The 25,312-nt window shown below is 46.0% G+C and overlaps 1 protein-coding gene across 1 annotated transcript in view; it reads left to right on the forward strand.

Annotated features, from left to right (window-relative positions):
- The window catches only part of ANAPC1 (anaphase promoting complex subunit 1), a 2,053,226-nt gene that overhangs the window by 616,137 nt on the left and 1,411,777 nt on the right, over positions 1-25,312 (forward strand). The window contains exon 16 of the mRNA XM_069606837.1: positions 18,815-19,002. Within this exon, the coding sequence (XP_069462938.1) occupies positions 18,815-19,002 (188 nt within the window). The remainder of the gene's footprint in view (positions 1-18,814; positions 19,003-25,312) is intronic.

The raw sequence follows: 25,312 nt of genomic DNA on the forward strand, positions 1-25,312 counted from the left end.
AGTACCATCTATAGAGAAAGAGATGACAAGGGAAACTGGTCTATCCATACATGATGACCGTATATTGGTAGGCCGCCAACTTCAGGCTACTGCAAAAACATTGGACCCTGCAACTCCTAGTCACTCTAACAAAGATTCAGGACGCCGTTATAGAACGAGGTAAAGTTCTGAAGCTTGTGATGCCTATATGTCTTCACCGCGGCCCACAGTTAGAAGATATGGAGATATACTGGAGAGCAAAATAAACGACTCCTCCAAGAAATAAGACTTACTTTCAATCATGTTCACAGTGAGTGACGATTGCATCAGCGCCTTTTTGAAAATTCTACGGTTCAATGAATGATGCAATAAAGGATAATACGACCTTAATCGCCATGATGCATACAAAATGTATCTTTTTAGAAGGATTCATCACAGCTTGTGGCAAGTTACAACATTCAGAGAGTTCACAACAAAATCAAGTGGAAGTGAGCTGCCAAACTATGGAGGTTGATCTGCTTGTCCCAAGAAATGTTCTTAGCTGGGAGATGACCTTCGAGGTGTCCACAGTGACCTCACTTCCGATCTTAAGGCTCCCGCATGAGTTTTCCTGAAAGAAAAACAAATACTGCACACTACGGTCGTCCAATCGGAAGGGATTGAAGTGGTGGAAGAATTGCCAGTGTCAGCATCGCACCCAATACCCAGTCATACTAGGGGATTGAATGGGTGTGTCCATCAAAAACCAACAAGAATAAAGGAAATACCATTGCCCTTTCAATCTAGTGCGCCAAAGTCTACGAACCTGAACTATGTGAGTGGAAATAAAGAATACCTGATTTTTAACAAAAGCAACACGAGAAGGGAATAGGAGGAACCAACCTAAAAAGGGGACCAAAAAGACAAAGTAGCAGGGAGATGTAAGTCCACTGAAAAAAATAAGGAAGTTAAGAACGCACCCCGACTGGCACCGAGGTGGTTACATCAAGATTGAATAGTCCTACAAGTAACTTTTACCGGAGATGATGGATCTTGTAAATAACACCACACAGATCCTAAATGATAAAACAGAAGAATCTATTGACCTTATAGATTTATCGCAATACTCGGTGGAAAATTCTGTGTCGGAACTTCCATCATTGAACGAGAAGGAAGAAGATAACCCGAGTTTAGCTCTGGAGCAGATCAAAGAGACACCATTAGTAAAGAAATTAAGCAAATTTAGTCTACGCTTCAGGACTGTCGGATAAAAGGAGAATCATCATGGGAATCACTTCTAAAAGTGCTGCTAGGCCTTTGTCTCCTCAACCAATTGACAAGCACAGAAGAGACTCACTCATTGAGCAAAGCGAGTGAAAATGATAAGAGATGCAAACAACAAGGAATTACTAGCGTTGTACCCACAAGTCGAACAGTCGATACACCTGTCAGGAAGAGAAGGCAGTCCAGTAAAAATCGAGATGAAGATGACCGTACTGGAAAAAAGGAAGATCTAAATCACTGAATCTTCGGAGGAAGCACTGGATCTTTCAAGTTAGAAAGTTTACTTGGGGAAAGGAGAAAAGCTGATCTTCAACAGGAGGACTGTAATGCAGATTTTGCATTCTATACCAACCTTATGACAAGTGTCTATGGGCGATTTGAAGATTGTGGATTTTGGAATTAAACATTGCTTGGACACGGTATACCTACACATTCCGTCCGCAATCGTGAAGGTAATGATTGATTTATGCTACAGAAAACTTGTGGATCCTTGGTTTTGACCTAACATTGGTCGAGCATCGGGAAAGTCGACAACCATCTCCCAATAAAACTGAAAGCTATGACTCACAGGGAAGATTTTGGAAACAACTCAATCTCCATCAAAATACGAAGATCCGTTGGATGTAGGTAGGGTCCCAAGAGGCCCTAGAATAATCATAAAGGTCAAATTTAATGTGGATCCTCCGCAACGAGACTCTACAACTCGTCAGGATGAACAGGCTATACGCCCATCGAGGGATCCAAGAAGAAGAGTGGTCCTGGATCGCTGAAGCTTTAGCCGGGAACCAAGAATAGCCACCCATGACGGGGAACCAAAAGACCAAGGCCCCAGGCGAGAAACTCTCAGCTCACCCACACTCTACAACGCAAGATTTTAAAATGTTATGGAACACTAGAGGTTTCAGTCACCTAACTAGATTATTACTGATGTTGATTTGGGTGCATATGACTTATTCTGTTTCCAGGAAACTTGGTTGTTGAGCTTGCCCTACTGGATGGATACAAATTAATAGTTGCCCCGGCAGCGAAAGGGGAAAAAGGTCGCCCATTTTCAGGTTTATTTATAGCGATAAAAGCAGGTTCGGGTATTTGCTTACAGAAGATCCTTTTCGCAGACCTCCACTTTCTTGCGATTTTGGTGAGTTGGAATATCGAAATCAATAGCACTAATACAAGGAACCTTGGAAACATGGTTATCATAACCTGTTACTGGAATCCCCATGCTATAACAAATAAAAGCTTCCTAGAGTTAATCACCAATTTAATTGACAATGCTTGGGTAAATTACGTTACCCACATGGTGCTTTGTGGAGACCTGAATGCGATATGCCAGCCCTCACTCAGGATTGGGAGTGAAAATCCAACGAAAACCTTAGCAATCAAAAGAGGAAAGCTTTGGTCAGAAGTTATGCGAGCGAGGGATATGCATTGGTTGAAACTGAATGAATCCAGTGGTCTTGATAAAATCCCAATTTGGGAAAGAGGGACTCGTCCGGCGGATTTGGATTACATGTACGTCTCACAAGAACTGTTATCAATTCTGAAAGGTTACATGGTCACCAGAACATCAAACAGCGACCACAATCTTCTCTGTATGACATTAGCCCTCCCGATGAAACCACTGGCCAAATTAATGACAGTAGTCGACGTGAATAATGGCAGAAATCGGTTGAGTTTAAAATCCCAGCATATCACAACTCTGTCAAAGATCTATATAAGTAGTACAGAGGGAGAGGAACCCAACAGCCATTCAAAAGATTACAGACCACTTTTGGATCCGTTTAGTAGCAAGAAGTGTGGGTCAAACAAGTTAACAAAATCCGGGCCTCATATTTATGACCCGGATCTGGTGAATAAGTGAAGGTATATGAGGCGCTTAAAGCGTGACACAGCTGTCTCAGATCAGCAAGAGCTTAAAAAAGAAGCAACTAAAGTCTGTAAGGATTATAAATCCTGGATTATTGCTCGGAGACATAAGCTGCTTCAACAAGACGCCGACCAAATGTTCAGAACCTTAAGTGGGAAAAAATCTAAAGACTTCTGGGCCGTAATGCCGTAATAAAACAAACAAGACTTGCTACAAAACCCTGAAAGCGAAGCTGTTTGGAAAGATCACTTCTTGAATCTCTAGAGGGGATAAACTCGGACAATTGAATCTGTTACATCAGTGTGTAAAGGGAAGACCCTTTACACACTGCAACAATCATGGACGGGCTAACGAACATAATGTTAAGAGTATGCAGAAGAATGGGCCCACCTCATCCACGCAGTATTAAAGAATGTTTCCATACAAAGGGCAATTCCCGAGTCATGGAAAATGGGGACAATAGTACCGATTTTCAAGAAAGGGGAAACGGAGGACCCGAAAAGCTATAGGCCTATCTCATTACTTGATGTGATTGGGAACATTTTTGGGTCCTTCCTTTTAGAGAAATGTAATGATTGGGCCAAAGTGTCTTACTCAATTGACCCATTCCAAACTGGGTTTGTGAAATCTGTTGGAACATCCAGTGCCCTAGATAAGATTTTGAAGTGGGAGTATTTTACTCCCTGTTTTTAAACTTTGACAGTAAATGTGATTTTAAGAGAGTAAAAATGATTTTTCTCCTTTGCAAGAGAGTAAAATGTATGAGACATCCAGCGGCACATGCACAAACTGTATGGCGAGGAGTTGCCCAGAAGAAGTGATGGAGCCTTTAGTCGCCTTACACACTGACTCTATGATAAAAGTCTGTTTAAATCGTGCTGGCTTATTATCTTCTGCTTTTCTGACATCTCAAGGAGTAGTAAAGCAGGGGTGCCTGTTGGCCCCCACGATTTGCAATTTTTTCATCTCAGACATCCAGCAATTCAAATTCGAGTTAAGATCCTTTCCACCAACCATTGGGGAAGAGAAAGTGCCTAGATTGTTATATGCCGATGATCTTATCTTGATCGATCAGACTAAAATAGGACAGCAACGGCAGCTGGACAGTTTACAGAGATATGTAAATCTCAACTTGTTAGAGAAACCAAGCCAAAACCGAAATAATGTCCTTCAAACAAAGGTTCAAAGCGAGAACCTTTTTCACGGACTTTGGAATCTAAAAAAATCAAAAAGGTTGAGATATTCAATATCTGGGGGTTATTATAAATAACAGCTTGGTGGAGACCCCTCAACAAGAAGCATTGATTGGGAAAGTAAAAACCCAGGCAAAAATAATGGATAAAAATAGTTATTTGTCTTTGGTGGCGGCCATACAAGTTTTACAACGGCAAGGTTGTGCCGACACTTACATATGGTGCGGAGGCTACCCTTTGTCTGGAAAAAAATTCTAAACTTGCCAAATGCAACTCCAATTTCCATAATTAGCAGAGAATTGGGTCTCCCTTCAGTACATGCAATAGTGGAATGGAAAGGGTTAGCGCTGTATAGGAAAATAACACTTCCACACAAGGTATTAAAACTGTTGAACCAGGAGATGTTAAAAGGAGCCTGCCCGGGGGCGTGGCCAACCGAGGACAACATTGGATGCCTCCTCGGTGAGCTCTGTGCTTCTCCTTCCTAAGCCCCCTGAACGCCCTAAAATATGCACCCGACCCATCGAAACTCTCCAGCGGGCGTCGGAAGTCCTAGGGAACAGATGACGAGACTTGGGTTAACATCGGAGCCCACAGGACGACGTAAAACTAACTTCTTAAATCGGACGCCCAAAGTCAAAATGGCGGACGGTACTGAGCGCCTTCCATGTGGGACCTGCAGCTCAGAGACAACCTGGAAATAAGGACACTGTTGTAAAGCGAACTGAGCCACATGATTCTGCATAGGCGCCAGAAACACTCGCTATTGATCCGCTCGGCCCGGAGCATATAACTGCACTGAAGACGGAGGCTCTACGCTGTGACTGCCTACCCCACCCCCCCACCCCTCTGTGATCCCTCCAAGCGTCATCTGAGTGCCATTGTACCCTGAGGAGAGCTCCTGACCCGGGAAAGGGTACAGAGGCTGTGGGGTTGCGGTTGTGGCTGCGGTGCCGCCCTCGGGCGAATTAAACAGAGGGTCCGCTTGGGACCAAGAGCGGAGAGAGGCGGAACAAATGCCGGAGGGGCACGCAACGGCCCGAGCGGCTGGGTGCTGCAGGGGATGTCTAGTATGGCGGCTGCCGGCTCCAACTGACATACCCATAGACACTTGGGACACAGAGGAATGAAGCCTCCCTTTGTCCCCGGGACCCTTTAAGCGGCCTTTTTATTTGGACTGGATGGGCAGCCCCAAAGGAAAGCTTGGCGTTATTGGGAATAAAGCCTAATGAGGAGTGATTAGGGAGAACAACCACGACACGCAACATCTGCTTGGGGGTTTCACATAACCCTGATACAAAACTCAGCCATCCAGCATAATATAGGGTGTTTATTAAAAGGCTGGGCACTGACCTGAAACAAAGCGGCTTGCACCCGGAGGGAGACACAGAACGATGGATAACGTTGCCTGAGATGCGAAGTAGCAGCCGGGCGCCGACGCAAGGTAGATATAATCTGGTCCCCATGACGCCAATGAAATGGAGTGAAGAATGAACCCCTAACAGCACGTCAGACCGTTCCGGGAGCAGTACCAGGGGATCAGAGAAAGCAACAATATCCAAAGTGCTAGGCTCGGATGTCCACTGAATGGCTCTACCTCTCCACTTATCTGTAATGGGGCTTGTATGTGGCTGATCCACCTGACGAAACAATCCATAAAACAGCCAGGCATAAACCAAAATGAGTGGCAGTGTCCACACAGAGAAGGAAAGAATATACACCCCTACGGTACAACAAACTGAGGCACACAACCCAAAAACGGGTGAAAAGCAGAAGAGGGCCGGAGCCCTTGAGGCTAAACCCGGAAGTGCAGTACAGATCTCAGCTCATAGCACAAACATATCATAGATAGAGAGCTACACCTGACCATACAACGCAATACCCAAAGTGGCGGATAGTGGAAAACCTACCTCAGAGGCAACAGTGGTGAGTAACTCCGACCCCCACTCATCAAACCTAATCTAAAGCGACAAACAAGAACATCACACATCGACCAAGATGTCCAAACAAACAACGAAAACCAAAGGCCAGGGCTCTGGCGATATCAAAGCTCTACTGCAGACAGCAGATACCCAGAAACGCAATCAGGTGCAGGTGCTGGCCCAGGTAAATACCCCACCTCCGGAGGGGGCAGGGAACCCCAAAGACCCACCTATCCGAAAGTCGGATCTGTTAGAAATGCTTCAGTAGCTTAAAAAGGACGTTAAAGATAGTGCAAATAACCTAGCCAAGTCCATCTCTGATCTCAATAAGGGAGTCTTGGCGGTAGAAAAAAGGATCGATGAGGTTGAAACAGTGGTAACGGAGCAGAGCCACAAACACGACATCCTGGCAAACAGAGTTCATGAGCTGGAACAGCAAATGGAACAAGTGCAAAATAAACAAGATGCCGAAAACAGGTCCAGGCGAATAACATTCGAATTCGTGGAATTCCAAAATCGGTAATGGACTCTGACTTACAACAATACGTGGTGGATCTGTTTCGACACATCCTGAATACAGAAGAGAACAAAGAAATCATGTTAGATCGGACGCACAGAATCTACTCTATGTATCAACTTAACAAGAATCTGACTCCTGATGTGCTAACCCGGATACACCTGTATCAACTGAGAGGACATTATGCGAGCCGCTCGTAAGAAAGAACCTATCAGATTCTGCTCCACACCAATTCAGCTGTTTCAAGACCTAGCCCAAGCTACACTTTCCAGGAGGAAGAAACTGAGGGTAGTCACAGACTGGTTGAGAACCAGAGATGTGCGATACCGGTGGGGACACCCGACATGCCTTCGCTTCAAATGGAAGGGCCAGAGATTCTCCGTCGCCAAAGAGGAAGATATGACAGAGCTCATGCAGGAAGACGAAGGAGGCAACCTCACTGACAAGGAACGAGGAGAAAGAAGGTGGATCCGGAAGAGGCCAATGGAGGGTAGGACGTCCCCGACCACGGGAGCGTAATAAGGAACCTAAACCCACAGATCCCACCTGAACAACTGCTAAACATCTGGAGATCCGGGACAATCCGTTCAAATTAAGAAAATAGGGACGACAACAAGGAAAAGGGTGAAACTTACATCTGGAACGTAATCCTAAAATAAGTTGGTGCACAAGAAGCAACCATACCAACCGTCATGCGGGAGAAAGAGGGGGGCTGAGGGAGGTAGAAGGAAGACCGGATCCCAAATTTCCTGGGTGAGTAAGGAACCCGGTGACCTACTGTGAATACATTATGTTGAGAATGTTATTGGGAAGTTTTAATTCAAAAGTTGGGGGGCGGGCGGAGAGAGTTACGTTTTCTCTTTTTTTGGGTGAAAAAGTACAAAACAAACACACAATACCTAAAAATGTTCTTGAGCTCTGGAACGCAATGAGGGGGACAAATGGTTAAAAGTACAATAATGACTGAGCTAACATTTGTTTCATTAAATGTCTACGGGCTTAATTCCCCAATCAAGCGGAAATCTATTAACCAGGTTGAGAGATATGCACGCCTCGGTGGTATGGCTGCAAGAGACACACTTAGTCCCAGAAGATGAACAGAGGCTGAGACATGGAGACTTCCCTACACAGTATCTGGCCTCCAGTGGGACTAAAATGCGGGGAGTGGGCATCCTATTAGCAAAAGGTATCAGCTTTGAGAAACGTTTTATTAAAAAAGACCCGGAAGGCCGCTATTTGATGCTGGGGGGGAAACTGATGGGCCAGCTGGTCACGTTGATTTCAATTTATGCCCCTAATGCGAAACAGGACCACTTCCTATTGAGCTTATTACCCAAAATTGCACAATGGGGAATAGGAAAAATCCTAATTGGAGGCAATTTTAACGGGGTGATGGATGCAGCAATGGATAAAACCCTCCCAGCCACCTCCAATGATCTCACATTCAGACAAGCCCTGGGCAAATTTCTAAGGGAACTACATCTGCTGGAAACATGGTCCCAGAATTTCGTAGGTACCTATGGGCAGCACAAGTATCCCCGATGCTACAATGGACATCTGGAGAAGATCGAAACCAATGGGTAACACTAGAAAGAACAGCGACCAAGATACCCCTGGGAAACCTTGGCTTCCTCGCCACACGACATAGGGAAAAAGGAGGTATGCCACTAGAATCAACTAAAACTACTCTGTGGTATTGGGATAAGGTATTGAGAAATAAGATCAAAGTCGGGGGGTGGGGGGGCACTCATTTTGATTGCTTATAACGTGGATTTCACCCCAGGAATGCAGGCTAATTTCTGGACACACTGGGGTGGTGGGGGCAGGGAAAGTAATATGGTTCTAAAAGACCTCTATACAGATGGGTCACTCTTGACGTTTGAAGACTATAAAGCCAGGTTTAACATACCGGAGCGGGAACGATATCACTATGTTCAGCTTAGGCATTGGTTCTCAAATGCAAGGGTGAAGGAAGGGGAAACTAGAAGCCCAATGGGAGTGGAGCTAACAGTACAAAGAAGGCCAACCAGACAAGGGAATAACTAGATTATATCGTCTAACGGGGGTGATGTACCCTGAAGAAAACCTCACATATATGCAAAGATGGGAGACCGATCTAGGGAGACCTATCTCTGGGCAAACTTGGGCCGCATCTGCCATAGAACTGCCAAGAGTTCTAAATGTACCTCAATTAAGGAAGCAGCATACAAACTCTGCCTCCGATGGTATATGACGCCCGTACATTTGCATTCCATCAACCCAGAATACCTTGCAGCCTGCTGGAGAAAATGTGGACAGCCCGGGTATCTAATTCACATGTGGTGGTTCTGCCCACTAGCAGAGACCTATTCGAAGGAGATTTTAAGTCATATCAAAGAAATAACTGGTGTGGGGCTTCCCTTCGATCCGCTAGTGGTACTCGTGGGAGAGGTGGTCGAGGGATGCTATGCGAACTCTGGGGGCCTACAGCCACGCTTATCACCCACATGCTGGGTGCGGCCAGAATTACGAAAGCACAAGAATGGAAGACTAAGGAAGGACCAATAGTAGCCATGTGGTGGGTGAGGTTGTGGGGAGTGATGGCCATGGAAAAGGTGACGGCAGTAGCCCATGGCTCTTACTCCAAAGTATCTGAACACTTGGCTACTGCTACACGAGTTCACAGACGATAAAGAGCAGATGTACTTTAAGCCAAGGTTGCTCCGTGCAATATTTGATGAATACAAACTTTAAGCTGGAAAAGCAATCCAACCTGTTGAACTCTTAAGATAGGAACAGAACACTTCTTCATCCATAAGTTGGGGATATGTTCAGGGGGAGGGGGGAGAAGTTTGTTGGTTATTACATATGATTTCTATGTATGAGCAAAGGAATTGAACCGTACTGAAACCCCAAGATGGGGCAAGAAAGAGTTGACATTAACATAACAATGTACGTTTGGCATTAACTGTTTGATATATACACGTCTATGATGCTCTGAAACTTAAATAAAGCTGGCAAAAAAAAAAAGGAGCCTGCCCTATGTTGACAAGATGGGCTAATTACAACAAGAAGAAACTAGAGTGCCTGCCCTGTACAAAAGAAGATCTCGGGTCAAACTCGATGAGTGTTAAGAGGAAACTCTTTGAACTGGATTGGAATACCACAGAAGAGAAGGCCAGAGCTTGCAAACGTGTTGGGGATCTACCACCTAATACCAGGAAACTTAACCAGCCTCAGGCTTACCTCATAAAATTCCCAAATAGAATATATAGGAAAACTTTTATGAGGATGTGCTTCAATCTGATCTTGACAAACGAGATAAAGTTAATCCGTGGAGTCAGCTTAACCAATCAATGCATGCAGATTTTGCCAAATCCCTGAGCAAGTATAATCTATTACGCCTGTAATGATGTCATGTCCAGGGTTGATAGTGGAGCGTGAACATTTTTTTAAACCACTCACTCGATTGTACAGTATAATGGATGCCGAGAGTAGATGGTCTGCTTTGATCAATGGTGACAATACAGCCTGGGTTATTGCTGCTGTTTCATTCATAAGGAAGGCATTCCCACACGAAAAAGACTAATGTTGGTGAAAGATGAACCTTGATGGGTGATTGACCACCAAGGAAATAGAGATTTGCAAGGATTGTTGTTTTGAAGTGTCACTCACGTTGAGATGAGCACATGATATTATAAGGGTAAAGACTGTGGGTTGACCAGATGCCGTACCACCTCTAATGGAGGTTAAGAAAAGGGAAAAGACTCAATAGGGATTCAATGAAATGTAATTGATATGAAGATAAATTGGGGATGGAATTTATTGTCTTTATTGTAAACATTGCAATGCAATTAAATCAATTATTTGTATTTATTTGTTTTGGTTTTTAAAAAGAAAAACCTTTACAAAAATAAGACGTTTTTTACAATTGAACTCAATGAAATATAAAAAGTCAAACTACAGCGGACAAGCGGGAGGAAGAAAAATGCAAGAGAAAATTAGTGAATACAAAACAAAGAATACAAATACAACCCAGGGACTACAAGGGGGACCAGTTGCATCACGGCAATGCTTTTTCACGGGACGAATGATTTCCTTCTATGATAGAATGGAGCATTTTTTCATGACTTCTACTATTGTTGCCGTCAGCATGGTCTCCTGGCCGGAAATCAGCCTGTCCCAGAAAAACTCTGTTGCTAGACTCTCTTCCTTAGCCACAAATCTCCTAAGCAACAACAGTCTTGTTTCCCAAGTTCCTTCGTAATCCAATAGAAGGTGTCTTAGGGATTGTTGGCTTGGAGAGTCGCATTGTCTACAGAGTTTTTTAAATCAATTAATAAAATTTAAAAAAAGAGCTGGGGGTCTCTAAGGTAGAAGGGAATTAGCACATTTCTGAGAATTCTTCCTAACACCATGTATGCAACAGAATAAAAATGCTTGGGTTTTGCAAGAAGGCAGGGTCTCACAAGTTAGCCAGAGTTTTTACCACTTTTTGTCAAATCTGATATGCAGCTGCAGTTGTTACAATAGATCTTGCACCATAGATGGCACTCAGTGTGATCCCTACATTCTGGATATTCCTTTTCGTACAAGAGGTGGCGCCTGCTACATTAGGTTAGCAGGTGCCTTGCTGATTCCAGCGCTACCCTGCTAAGGCGACAAACACTTGTTATTTGCCAGGCTACACCAATCCCCTGTGTTCTGATTGACCGGAAGCGTAGCTAAGCGTAGGGACGGAATGAAATGAACTAACTGACGGGACTAGGTGTTGACCAAATAATCGCAAGGAGTGTTTAAATTCAGTCCCTGGGTGGAATATAGAAGGTATTTGCTCTTACTAGCAAGGTAATCAAAGGATTGAGAGCGGTCATAGTCCCTAGATTTTCTGGCAAAGTCCTTAGAATGGATTTCTCCCAGCGAGCCGGCAAGGCTTTCGTACCTATATTCCTGCAATGCTGTAAAACTCGTTTTTGCATTTCAGAGAACCTAATGCTGCACCCATAATAATGTAAGTGCACGATGTAAAAAGTCTACCTTTTTTGCCAAAGCTAATGGTACCCCACAATTTACAGACAGACATTATCCAAAGTACATGCAGAGAAGGCAGTCCCAGTTCTAAACTCGGGGCTTCGACTGATAGACTTGGGAAGGCTAAGCAAGGATGTAAGAAGCTTGGCCTAAAATATCTTAAGCCAAGTTTCTTATCCCATTGGCAATGTTTCCAATGCATAAATGCCAGGGACTATAGATAGCCTAAATGCAGACAACTTTCCTTCCATGGATCGCCTTGTCTATCACATTTTTGAGTTAACCATTGTGCCCATGGTATGGAGGAAACCGCAACTTCATGGCAGGAACCATTCAAATTGTGTGAGATGTGCATAACATGATATTTTAGGTCTCCACTTGTTCCATGCTGCAACCTCCCAATTGCCAAATAAACCTCTTCCCTCGATAGGCACCCTTGCCAATGGTCATGATTTTCAATTTACCTGTGTTAACACAGAGACTGTTAAGATCGGCATATTCCGCCAACGCATTCAATGAACGTTGCAGGACCAAATGGGCGTGGTCAAATATAACGGTATCATCTGCGTAAGTCAGAGAGCGTAAATTATCTCCCCCTTAACTAGGAGGACAACTTTGTACAGGCTCTAGGGCTGACAGAACGTCTGCCACATAAAGATTATATAGAGAAGGGGCAATAACACAACACTGTCTGAGGCCAACAGTTGTAGAAATGGGTCTTATAAGTTCACCATCCTGTGTGAGCCTCACCGTCACTGGCATCATCATGCCTAGGTATCAGCCTAATAAAGTATAGCAGCAAGGAGTCTATGCCCCATGCAGATAATTTTTCCATAAACCTAGCCCTATCTACCGTATGAAACGCGGAACTGTAGTCCACGAATCACAGATAAAGATTGGTACATGGATCACGTAGGGTGTCAGAAATTAGCATAAGGTGTACTCCTATAGCGTGGCTAGTGCTGTGCCCTTTCCTAAAACCCATCTGTGTGCAGTTTAAAATGTACTCTGTAGCCGATAGTTGGAGGGGTCTATTCATGGCCCTTTCTTATAAATGGGGATCAATATTGATTCTAAAAATGTACCTGCGAGAAGCCCTGCAGGAGGAGGAGCGGTGTCTCGCAATTACCCAGGGACAGCCCCAGTAGCAGTGCTGAGTAGTAGAGCACCTGCAGGAGCAGGCCCAGTGGAGGAGTGTGGGCTGACTGCCTGGAAATGTTGGCAAGCCTGTGCCCACAGGTGGCAATTCAAGAGCAGGCCTGCTGTCAAAAAGGGACTGTGTGCCGGACGGCGGTGAGGCCCACATGGCCCCCTGGGGACCCTGGAAGATGTGAGGGTAACCTGGACTAGGCTCTCCCAGAGTAAAAGTGAAGGCAGGAGAATTGCTGGGTGGGCCAGGATGGCACCGGAGGCCTGTTTGCGCCAGAGGGCCTGAGGTGAGAGTGGGAGGCAGGCAAGCCCAAAGACAGGAGGTGGTGGCCTGGAGTAGAAGGCAGCCCTGTGGACACTGGTGGAGCACTGCACTGTGGCGGGGTGCACAACGCAGTGGGGCCTCTGGCAGTAGGGGCCCCCTCTAGGAACTACCAGCAGCTAAACGGCCTGGAAGTGGGTGGACTTGGAGGCCCCCTGACTACGCGGGGGGGCGCCTCTTGGTGTGCTTCTGAGTATGAAGATTGGAGCCTTGATGCAGGAGAACGAGGCGCCTGCAGTGGTGAACTTCAGGGGAGTGCTAGTTGGGTGAGTTGGGCCAGACCCCTGTTTGTGTGATCTTGAAGGAGTGCTTGCGCCAGAAGGGAGTGTGCCAAGGAGGAAATCCTTCAGGTGGACAGTGCGGCCAAGAACGGGGGCTGTGGTAGTGAGGTGTGTGCCTCAGGAGGCGTTTTGGGCTGGGTGATGGGCAACAGGTGCCCCGGTCCAGGGTGAAGCAGGACACTGAGGGGCAAAGTGGTGGTGGCGCCATGGCAGCAGGAGGGATGGGGACCCTGAAGCAAGATGTGCAAACTATTCTGCCGGTACTTTAGGCGTTTTAGGGCAGAGGTGCAGACCTCTAAGGGTGCCGTCACTGAGAGGGTTTCGAAGGTCGAGGAAGGGGTGGAGACCCCAGAGCATAACCAGCGAGTTGCTGACATAGCAGACGTAGGCCGGGAGGTATGGATCAAAGAACTTCAGGGTAGAGAGAAGCAGCTCTGGTGCAAACGGGACGAGAGAAAGAAGGAAAAACGTGCGGATTTGGGCTATCCAGAATAAGGAGGCTGAGTCGCCTAGGGATTTGGAACTCTTGTTGACCAGGGTTCTGAAAAACCTCATGGTGGAATCTTTCAACAAAGAGGTACGCTTTAACAGGGTCAGAGGCGCAGGCATTTCAAATGGGCCTCGTTTGGTGGTGGCAAAATGCCAGAACTATAGAGACGAGGAGGATGTTCTGCGGAAAGCCTGAGAGGTGGGCGACCTCATTTGGGAAGGGGCCACCGTCACAATTTATCAGGACTTGTCGACCCACACATTTGAACAAAGGAGTAAATGTAGGTCCCTAATGAAATGGTTGTAGAAGGAAGGGGTGCGTTATCGTTGGCGGTTCCCCTTTGCCCTCTATTTTGAATATGGGGCGAACATATGAGCTCGAGCAAGGGGAGGAGGCGAACCAGCTGTTGGCAGAGCTACAGAAAGACAAAGGAGGAACTACCCTGGAGAGAGATGGCCAACACAAGTTGCGAGAACACCTCAATAGCGCCCTTGCGCAACCGAAGAATTGCAGGAAGGAATAGGTTACTAGAAAGTCAATAAAAACTCAAGCAAACCAGTCAAAGGCCCCTGGCTGAGGAGGGGGCTCGAGAATGCACTGCTGTTGGATTCCTGTTTGGGGAGAGGGGGACGATTTGATGCAGTTTATATTGTTGCAGTTTGGTGGTGAGGCAGACTCCAAGTTACCCTAGCAACATGGGTTTTCCTGGGCGTCGTGGCATTGGGACCGGGTCTTCCGGATGGGAACCAATACCAGAGTGCTATGTAGGTTTTACCAGTTGAGGTGGGGGGTGGGTACATGCATAAAAATTCACAGCTGCAAGGGGGCACTAGCTTCACTACTGGGGGGAGGACAGGGAGAAACCAATGTGGTTTGAAAATGGTTCTTTGGATGGAGGCCCGATTAATGAAAAGGTCACTGATGGCAGGCCTGTTCTGCAAGGCCCAGTTGGCAGTGCTACTCCTACAAGAAACTCCTTATAGGCAAGGGAAGGAGTGGGCACTGAATGGGGTGGATATTGGCCAACTATACTGGGCCTCCCACAGGACTAGGAAGGCGGAGGGAGTTGGGATTGTCTTGTCACGTTCCATGCAGCTAAAGGAGGTTTCGGTACGGAGAGGGTTTGAGGGATGGTTTGTAGCAGTTAAAGGCCTTCTGCAGGGGAGTATGCTCACGTTGGTATCCCTGCATACCCCAAATGCAAATCAACTGGCTTTCCTCAAGACTATGTTTGCAATATTGGATGATTGGGGAGAAGAGCCCTCAATGATGCAAGGTGATTTTACTGTCATTTTGGACCCAGCTGTGCATTGTGATCTGCACGGGATGACCGGGTCAAACCACGTGGGAGGAAGCATAAGGCTGTTGCGCAGTTAATTCAGATCAGTTTTGGCTGGATGTTTGGAGGTCCAGATACCCTCAAGCGGGTGGGTGCACATTTTTCTCGACCCCACACCAAACTTATACGAGGATTGGCCACCTTGCCCGTCTCCCAGGAACAAGAGGCTATGGTCACGTCCCCAAGGGTGGAAGCAGTGACCTGTCCCAACCATGAAATGGTGATAGTGGAGTGGTGGGTGGAGGAGGGAAGAAGTGTAGCCCTGAGGTGGAGATGCAATGATGGTCTCCTTAGGGACCCTGTGTTTTGGACCTTGTCGCAGGAGATTGGTCACTATTTAAGTTTATGTAACAGAGTAAGTGCAGTGGAAAATGGTCTGGGAGATGGCCAATGCTATGTTCAAGGGCCTCCTCATAAAGAAGGCTGCCTGGAAGAAAAGGGAGAGACCGTTGGTAGAAGAGAGGGTGCAGGAAGACTTGCATGGGATGAGAGTGCGATTAACACGGTCAGGGGTAGACTGGTAGACTGAGGGAGTTTGTCGGGTGAAATGCGGGAACTGCACTCACTTTTGATTGGGGAAGTGCTATGCTTAACAGAGGTTTTATGAAAAGGGGGACCAGGTGGGGCCCCTACTGGCTAACAGAGTGTGGGTGTGCAGCATGGAGACCAGTGTTGTGCGTATACAGTGACTATTTTGGGAGAGAGAAAGAGAAAGAGAAATGTATGCACCTCCCCAACATGATTATGGCCCACTTCCTTGCTAAGATGCACAGGGCACTGCTCTGTTTCTTGTGTGCAGGTCCAAGACCGCAAGTGTCCTACAGAACATTGGTTTTACTGAGGGATGATGGAGGGGTGGGATTCACAGATCTGGTGGTGTATTATAGGGCTGCACAATTAAGGTTCATGGTGGGTCACCTAGACCGTACCTCTGGGAAACAATGGGTCCACATGAACAATGTGGACCTGGCACCGGTCAGGCTCGGGGAGTGGTTCTGGGTACCACAACAGGACATTCGCCAGAGGCTATTGGTACACCCCGTCCTAGCCGTCTTTTGCTCGGTATGGAGGGAGGGTGCTGTCACTCGTTGGTTGACAACATGGCCCTCGCCCCTTAGATGTATATGGGCACTGCCCTTGCACATTCTGATAGATGACCGCCACCTTTTCAATCCTGGTATGAAGCAGGCCTCTTGAGGGCTGGTCAGTTGTGGGGGGGGGTAGGTGTGTACCTCAGGCCAGACTGGAGGAATGCCTTCTTATAGGAAAGCTCTGTTTTCCGTTACTTACATATCAAGGGGGCAATGACCAGTCCGAGATGGGGGGAAAATCTACATTGGGACCTCACCTCTTTTGAAAAGATCCTGTACAGAGTAAAAGTACGAGGGGTCGCATAGCCAAAATGTATGGGGAATTGAGGCGTGGTGATCTTAATGACAGCCTACTGATTAAGGCACGGCGGCCAGGGACCTGGCAATAGACATCATGGACCAGATGTGGACTACTATTTGTAGGAGGGTTTAAGAAGTCCATGTTGTCCCTTCAATACAGAATGCAGGTGCTTAGATATTCCATTGCTGCATTATCCACCAGCGATGCTGGCTAATATGTACGTAGGTGGACTCGAGGTGCTGGCGCTGTAGCCTCCCGCCAAGTGACTACTATAATGTGTTGGGGGTGCTCACTTATACAAAGGTACTGAACTGAAGTCCTCGCCTGGCTCAAGGACTTGGATGGGATACAGCGGAAGCTGTCGCCGAACCTGTTTGGGGTTGAGGTGGAGGATGATGAGGGCAGGGAGGAGGGCCACATGGTGCGCACCCTACTTGTGTCAGCTAGAAGCTGAGCAGGGTAGTATTGGAAGTGAGGGGGTGCTCCTAGGGAGCAGGAGCAAGTGAAGAAAGCACAGACTGTATACGATATGGAATACCTCACGCAGCTACTTGAAAAGACGCGCACGGACATCGAAGGTGTGTGGCTTCCGTTCTTCAACGAATATGGATGGTGACTTGCTGTGGGCAAGTTAGAGTTTGATACTGTGGGAAGTGGCTGTGACATTGGTACATGTTGTTTTCATGGATTATGCATGTGGGGGAGGGGGTTTAAGAATTGACAAGAGCCATATGTGTGAAGATATATGAGATTTAATTGTGTTATAAAATGACAAACTGGATTTTCAAAAATGTGGCGTTGGCCCTCCTGAGTGGGAACCAACCCACAGAACGGGTTATTTGGTCATGTTTGTTCTCAGTTGAGGGGCTAACATTATTTTAGTTTGCAATTGCGTACAGGTACTTTGACTTCTTTTACAGGGAGGCTCCTTCCTGTTCACCGAGTCCTCACCATTATTTTCATGTTCTTCCTTTTTCTGTTGCGTGTCCACTTCATGTTAGAGGACAGATTCGACCTTGCATTACATTTGTTTTTCTCCACCAGGTGTTTTCAAAGGATTCTGAAAGGGGTTTATAATCATGGTCTTCTTGCTCCATTTTGAATTCTTAAAGCATTGACACATTTTTCAGTAGATTTTTGAAGTGAAGCCACTTTATTTTGGCACAAAAGAAACCCTTTATCACTTGGGTGCTTGTGTTTGGACAATGATTGATCTATCCATAATACCCCTCCCATTACTTCAGCCAAGTGGTTGTACCTGAAACGGGCAATAGTATCTGTACTATAATTGGGACTTTTTTGAGACACCATAAACTTCAGAGTAAATGTTAAGCCATTTTTTGGGGCCAGGAAATATCTTTCAAATTTGAAATCCAATCTATCCATAAATAAGTCTGATATTGAACATTTAATGTTTCATTGATGCCGCCATGATGACATCTTTGATACTACAAGCCATACCACACAAAGTGACACCTTGGAAAAGAGTCCTCTGTATCTAGTTTCTAATGGCACAGTACAGTTCCCACCTTGTTAAAAAAAAGAAAAAGAAATGCCATGCAGTATGTGTTTTGTACATATGCTGCTCTTCTGTGGATCTGTGCATGGCAGCCTCAAAAGCAAAACTCAGTGGGTGGGGGCTGGGTGGCGAGAGTCCTATCCGGAGCCTCCTTCCAATGGACTTTAGTTTGATTATAGGTTACTGCACCCACTTGGTTTACCATGGTGCCATTTTCAGGTTGTCTGCGTCTGCTGCGTTATGGTTTTGAAATATTTTCACCAAAACTCCCAGAAGATGCATAACTGTTCCCACGTTCCTAAGGTTTAGTGGTCCTTGCACTTCCAAATGTTGCATATAGCTAGTCATTGTTATTTGGCTTCTGGGAAATGCTTTGCGTTGGAGGCTAAAGTAAAATATTTTCCTACTAGCATAGTGCCCCAGGTTTGTATTTTGTACATATTATTTTGTTGTTTATGCATTATTCTGAAGCTGTTGTAGGCAGCATGTTGTATCTACATAACTATGTTCCATATGTACTAATTGCAGATATTTCTATTTTTAAATGTTTTCCATTTATGCTTTCTTACAGTTAAAAAATGCCTACAAGCTATTAAGTATATTCTGCTGAAAGAGATGGCTGTACAAGTGCTTGTCAAGTGGTATAACGTCCACAATGCACCTGGGGGCCCCAGCAATCATTCAGAATGGAATTTATTTGTTATTTTTCTCATGAATCTCATGGGCTACAATACAGATAAACTGGCTTGGGCATGCAATGTAAGTATACTGGACAATTTCTTATTCTGAGAATCATAGAAGGTTGCACACAATCTACTTTTTTAAAAACTATTTACACTGAATTAGTTGAAGATTGGATGATAAGTTTTGGTCTGACCCTGCACCCTTATGAAGATGTTTCCCTATCTCTGCTTCCCATTTACCATCACTTATGTGAGATTCTCCTCAGGATATGAAGATCTGTTTTTTAATGTATTTTTATTTGTTTATAACTCGCCGAAAGTATGCAGGCATCAGGGCGCGACAAAAACACAAAAGGACAACACAATGACCGTGACAGTGGTTCACCAGCGCAGCACATAAACTGGGGAAAAAGGAAGCAGAGGGTTATTTTTTGAATATCCGTAGATTAGACATAGCTCTGATGGCAACCGAAATGGTATTCCAGAAGGAGGCCGCAATGGCTGGGAAGGACCTACCAAGTCCCCCGGTTCTTGAGAACCTAATTCCCTGCAGCTGTGCACGAGAGGAAGATTGCAAAGTTCTCGTGGTGTAAAATCTATTTTCGGAACTTGTCTCTTTCATCAAACTCAAGTATCAATCACACAAGTTGTTACCCACCTCAAGATTTGCTTGGTACTGGATCCGAAAATGTTGAAGGGAAGACAATAAGGTTCCTCCTAGGGACCCCTATACCTCCGACTCCAAGAGTCAGGACGCACAGGAACCCCCAGGGAAAACAACCCTGTGTCGGTGTCAGAAAACGCTTCAGGTCTTGTGATACCCCTTCGGTTCTCTTGTCTTCTCGTAGCCAAAAGCGCCTGTCGCGTTCGAATATCAGACAGGAGGCGGGCTTGCATTATCCACGCTCTACTCGCGGTAGACATTTTCGTCGGGAACGTAGTTCCCGACGCCTCACGTGGAAGTTACCATGGAGGTTACGTCAGTGGGCGCGGCGTCTTCCACGTGATAGAAAACGTACTGGGTCACGTGAACCATCTTGTTGCCGGTAGTTCAGGTACTTAATGATCCGGCGCCCACTTCTCGCTGCTTCTGATCCCATATTGACAGTGGCTCTTCTCGCTTGGAAATTTTTGGTGTTTTTTGATCTCGGATTACGTTTATTGGATATGCTCACGGATTGCCCTTACCTGTTCTAGTATTTTGACCTCGGATTGTTTTTTGGTTATTCTTGCATAGTGGTTTGGTTAAGTTGATTTCGGACCTTGAAGGTTGGGAGACCTCTTACCTTCTTTCTTTCCTTCCTTCCTCTTCCCCTCCTATTCCTTCCCTGTCCTTTCCTCCAGGGTGCTGTAGGCGTCCTCGTGCCGGCGGGAATAGGCTAGGTGCTGGACTAGAGACTTCCTGAGCACCTTTTAGGCGTCCTCGTGCCGGCGGGAATAGGTTGTTGCTGGACTAGTGACTTCCTTGCACCATTGGATTATTTGGTTCGTCGGACAGGGGGCAGATACCATCACACAGTTCGTACAGAAAAGGAGAAGGAGATTTGCCAGAGACGACCACTTCCAGGGAAACCAGGGTAAGAAACTTAACTTTCCTTACCATTCTCTACAACTCACTATCTGGTACTGATTGTATTTTCTCTTCTTATGGTCTCCAGATTTCCCCAGTATTGAGGACATTCTTGCATGAAACACTTCTGGTTAAAACCCGTTTTCTGCAGGTTAGTCTGTTAATTATTTGTTAAACGTTTATCCAGAAAGGGGTGTATTTGATTGTTCATCAGTATAATATTCTGCAGTCGTTGAAAGGAACCTGGATTCTCCATCTATCGTGAAGTTTGCGGTCCGCTCAACTCTACCGATCCCAACGACTCTACACCATCTTCCGATCAATTAGTTTCTCAGACTGTCCTTTCGTACTCCTGAGAATCACATTGGTAGGAAGAAATATATTCTTCACGACGGGTCAACACGGAACCGTGCTTCAGGATATCTGACAGTCGGGCTGCTAGGGTTCGTAGAGTCCTGAAACCAGCCGGAATAAACTTCCTCTGTTCAGGCAAGGAGATGATCGTCAATGGACCCATAGGAATGGAAACTGGGTAGAATAATACACAAAGTGACAGGCTGGTGAATACAAAGGAGTGAAAAGTAAGAGGAATAGAAGTAAACGGAATACACGGATTACCTGGGTCTTATCCGGTCTATCTTAAAGTAAGAACAAGACGAAGCAGAAATTCTGTTCTGATTCTATAGGGCTAAAGAAGGATACGTTGGTTAAACTTCCAATAGTATGTTACAAACTGTCTTACTACCTAAAAGTGCTTCCCTTACCTTACCGTCTTTGTGATTGCAACAAAGAGAAATCCCTGTCCTGTACTTCCGGGTAGAATATCCTACTGATTCTGTGGCTATGGCTGGAGTCGGAACTGCTATTGTAAAGATAACAAAAATAGCAAAAAATAACTAATAAAAGTATCCATCGGGGATGATGAGTAAGTGGAGAGAAACAGACCACTAAGCGTAGTGTACCTGTGGAAATCACAAAAGGAACGAGGAAGATTCGTAATGAAGAAAGAACCTTTGCCTGCAAGCCCGACGGGGTTTTCTAGCGTAAAATAAAATAAGAAAACACAAATAATTAAGAGAACAGCGTTAAGAGGGTGGTAGTAAGGAGTAGGAAGTAGTGGTTAAGGCAGATGGAGATCTACACGAAATTTACGGAGCGTACAGCTTGTCGTAAAGAGAGAAGCAACGCGTCTTGCGATGGGTTGGGTGTCCGGATATACTGTGCGGAAGTCAGGGGGCGTGGTCAACCTTCGGTTGAGATCTGGAGAGAACGCTAGAGCGTTACAGCCCGTTCCGTAGATACCCGGAAGTGCTTGTGCCGTGTTCGAGAGTCGGCAAAACACTGCGAAGACCAAATTAGGTGTAACACGTGGGTTGCTATGGTGGAACCAAAGCTTTGAGGTATTCAGGGGCTTTTCCGTAGAGCGAATGATGCATTAGCTTGCCAATTTTAAACTGGATGCACTCCTGCACCGGGAGCCAGTGGAGATCCTTCCTCAAATTGGATGTGTGTGACCATCTGGAAATGTCCAGAGCCACGCGGACCACATTATTCTGGATAACCTGCCAAGCCTGGATTTTAGATTTTGAGGCTCTGCAAAGTAGGGTGTTATAGTAATCAACATGGACATGATGGTGGCTTGTGCTATGGTCACGGAATTCACTTCATTGAGAAAAGGACGACTGGTCCGTAGAAGCCTGAGATGGTGGTTGCAAGTCCGACAGAGGTATAGCACATGTACGTCAGAATTCAGCGAAACCCACAGAAACTAATGACACTGGACATATTTCTGTTGTACGTTGTCAATAAATTGACTGTAGATTTTAAAGTTATAAAAACTGTCCTTAGAGTAGGCTCTAGTTTCTGCTAATTACTTTGAGATGTAGACCTTCACAAGGTGGCAAAATACCAGCTAAGAAACAGTAATTGATTTAAAAGCACAGAATAAGAGACTTACCTAGAATTTGCATCTAGAAATTATAATGTGAAACTTAGCAGTAACAGAGAAATATTTATTTAAAATTCAGTAGCACATATTAGTTTAACAGAAAAGTGTGCAGAAGGACTGCAGAGTAGATGCAGAAGAGTAAAAATAGTCAGCAACATCTTATTGAAGATAAAGGTTTATACAATGCGTATCATGTAAGATTAAAGGAGCAAAGTGAAGGTGCCCTTTCCCTCATGGTGGCAGTACATCCAGCTCGGAGTTTGAACTCGTATTATTGAATCCAAGCAAGCCAATGAGTGATTCATTGAACCTGCTTCAGCAAAGTAAATGTATGTTCTGATGCTTGTTAATCTGTTTAGAATCACATTCTTTGCATATAGTCTGACATCCAGTGGTCACAGCGCAGTATTGCATCTTGTCTTTCAAGAATCGAAAGGGGACGTCGACATGGGCGTGTCTGTAACACTATCCCTAACGTGAATTTTTGTGTACCCAAAATTCCTCACGCGTCGAGGTCCCTCAGATTATTTTTTTCCACCCAGCATACTGGTCGCCTTATGTGTAGCTCCTCCAGAGACATTGCTAATTGTTCCATCGACCTTTGGTCGAATATATTATATTGTTATTCAAGATCACCCTAAGCGTCCTTCCTATCGACGGCTGTTCCTGATTTCCGCTGAAGCCTCTACGGACCTTCGGCGGACAGTGATCCAATTAGCGTTGCCGACCACTTGGCCGGGCCTTCCAGCTGGCCTACACAGTAGGGAGATTGAGGTCGGGGTGCACATTTCTGTGAAATCTGAGAATGCCTTTCCCTTTCCTCCCTTTTTCCTCTCTGGTCATCGTCACTTTCCTTATCCTCAGCTATGGAGAGGACTCCCTTTAGGTTTTGCCCCGTTTGCAGGGGCAAATTTCCTTGGAGAGATAAGCATCTATGGTGTAACCGTTGCTTGCCCCTCGATCACGACGAAATAGGTTGTGCGGCTTGCAAGCTCCTCTGTCCGAAGACATTGAAGGAGCGCCATGTCAATCGGTGGGTGACCTACAGGATGTCGAAGGCTGGGTAGAGTTCTCCCACTGCCGCAACTGCTGATTGCGACAAGGGCATCTGTGACGACCAGGCCTCTGATTCGGAGGTCGTTGACCTTTCGGCAGAGCGCTCTCGCTCCGTGTCGTCTGTCCCCGGTCTTGCCAGGCACGGCTCAGACACTGCTATGGGGACTGTACACCCCGGCGACAACAAAGAACACTCTCAACTCACTAAACACACAACTTCTGGCCAATCTTTGACGAAGTCGAAGCGGACCACAGCGCCAACGGGCACACCATCAAGATCGCAGCCATCCCTGCAACTGCAGATGCGCCTAGCGGCTGGGCACTCTAAATTGAAGGCCGCTACCCCCAATATTCCAAGAACCGTAGAGACACATCATAAGAAGGCATCCGCCGATACCAAGGCCCCGGTTCCACATAAGACTAAACAACCGCAGGCCCAGGCTACGTGTCTCCCTACTGCAGACGACATTACCGAAAGCTTTGCGAGAATTGTTTCGGCGGACGCTCAGAAGCGTCAGAGGATTCGCCGACGCCCACGGGATTCGTTGAGATCCAAAAGAAATAGGCTAAAAAATACCGGAACCCTCCGCCAAGCCTAAGGAGAAGCACAGGGACACGCAAACTCTGCTGGTTCCCCAGAAATAGTTTTTGGAAGGCGAAGAAAGTATTTCTTCGTGGTTGAAACAAAAATCTCGACGTTTGGCGTCTGAGGATCGTACACAAGAGCCCTTTCCATCGCTAGACCCCTCTGGGTCTTCTGTTTGGACTACGGAAAAAGGGTTGTATGGAGAGGCTTGACAGGTTTGTAACCCTCTCGGAGCAATCCACCCCAAAAGACCACGGGAAGAGAGTCTTTTGCCCCCTGTGGCTAAATTTCAAAGACTCTTTGGTACCTCTCAGGAGGAGGATGTGTACACTTGCGACCTCACTGAGGAGGAAGTCCCTGCAGACCCATACACTCAGGATGATGATCCTTTCATTGACCCTGAGGATATGCATGACCCCATACAGGGGTGGGAAGAAAACCCTGATATGAGTGGCCCCCAGCCATGGCAGTCTCCTAATCCTTCACCAGATCCTGATGCCCTGTGTTTAGATTCTCCCCAGACCACCCCCACTAGACAGCCCTCTCCAGTGGACGATCAAATGATTTTCAACGCTATGTTGCGCAAAGCAGCAGAGCATTTCAAGATCGCCACCGATGAAGCTGTTCCTGAGGCTGACTTTGTAGAGGTCATTCTTAAAGATAAACTGCCGACCAGCCATGCTGTTCCTCTACTATTTGTTTTAAAATGTTTTTATTGGCATTTTCATTAGGCATTACAACAAATGGCATGATTCACCAATAAAGTACAGCATATATGATGTAACATGTGAACATAAACAGTTATTAACCAACAAGTCTTAACATATTATCCCGCTATTCAGTATTCTCCACGAGTGCAATAGCAAGGTATCAATAGCCCAGCAGCGCCTCTCGTGTTGGAGGGTGACTGGGGGTGGAGGCTGGGTGACTTAACCAGCTCGCAAGCAGGACCGACTCTGCTGTGGTCTGCTCAGAGTCTGAATCATAACCTTGTTTTCACGGGTGTTTATCGTCAGGGGAGTCAAACCCATCCCAAAGCAGTGGTGCCTTCCAGGCTTCGTACGCTGGGCTTGCTTCTCCCCCATCTTTGGAGACCCCCTCACCCCACACTCTAGTCTCAGCGCTTGTCCAATGCTCATTGTACCACTTTCCATACCATGGCCCACCCACTGATTTCCACACCATTGCAATGGACCTCTTTGCTAATATACATGTCATGTCCATGA

The sequence above is a fragment of the Ambystoma mexicanum genome, chromosome 4p, assembly GCF_040938575.1.
Source record: "Ambystoma mexicanum isolate Mex_15411 chromosome 4p, UKY_AmexF1_1, whole genome shotgun sequence".
NCBI classification, from domain to species: Eukaryota; Metazoa; Chordata; class Amphibia; order Caudata; family Ambystomatidae; genus Ambystoma; species Ambystoma mexicanum.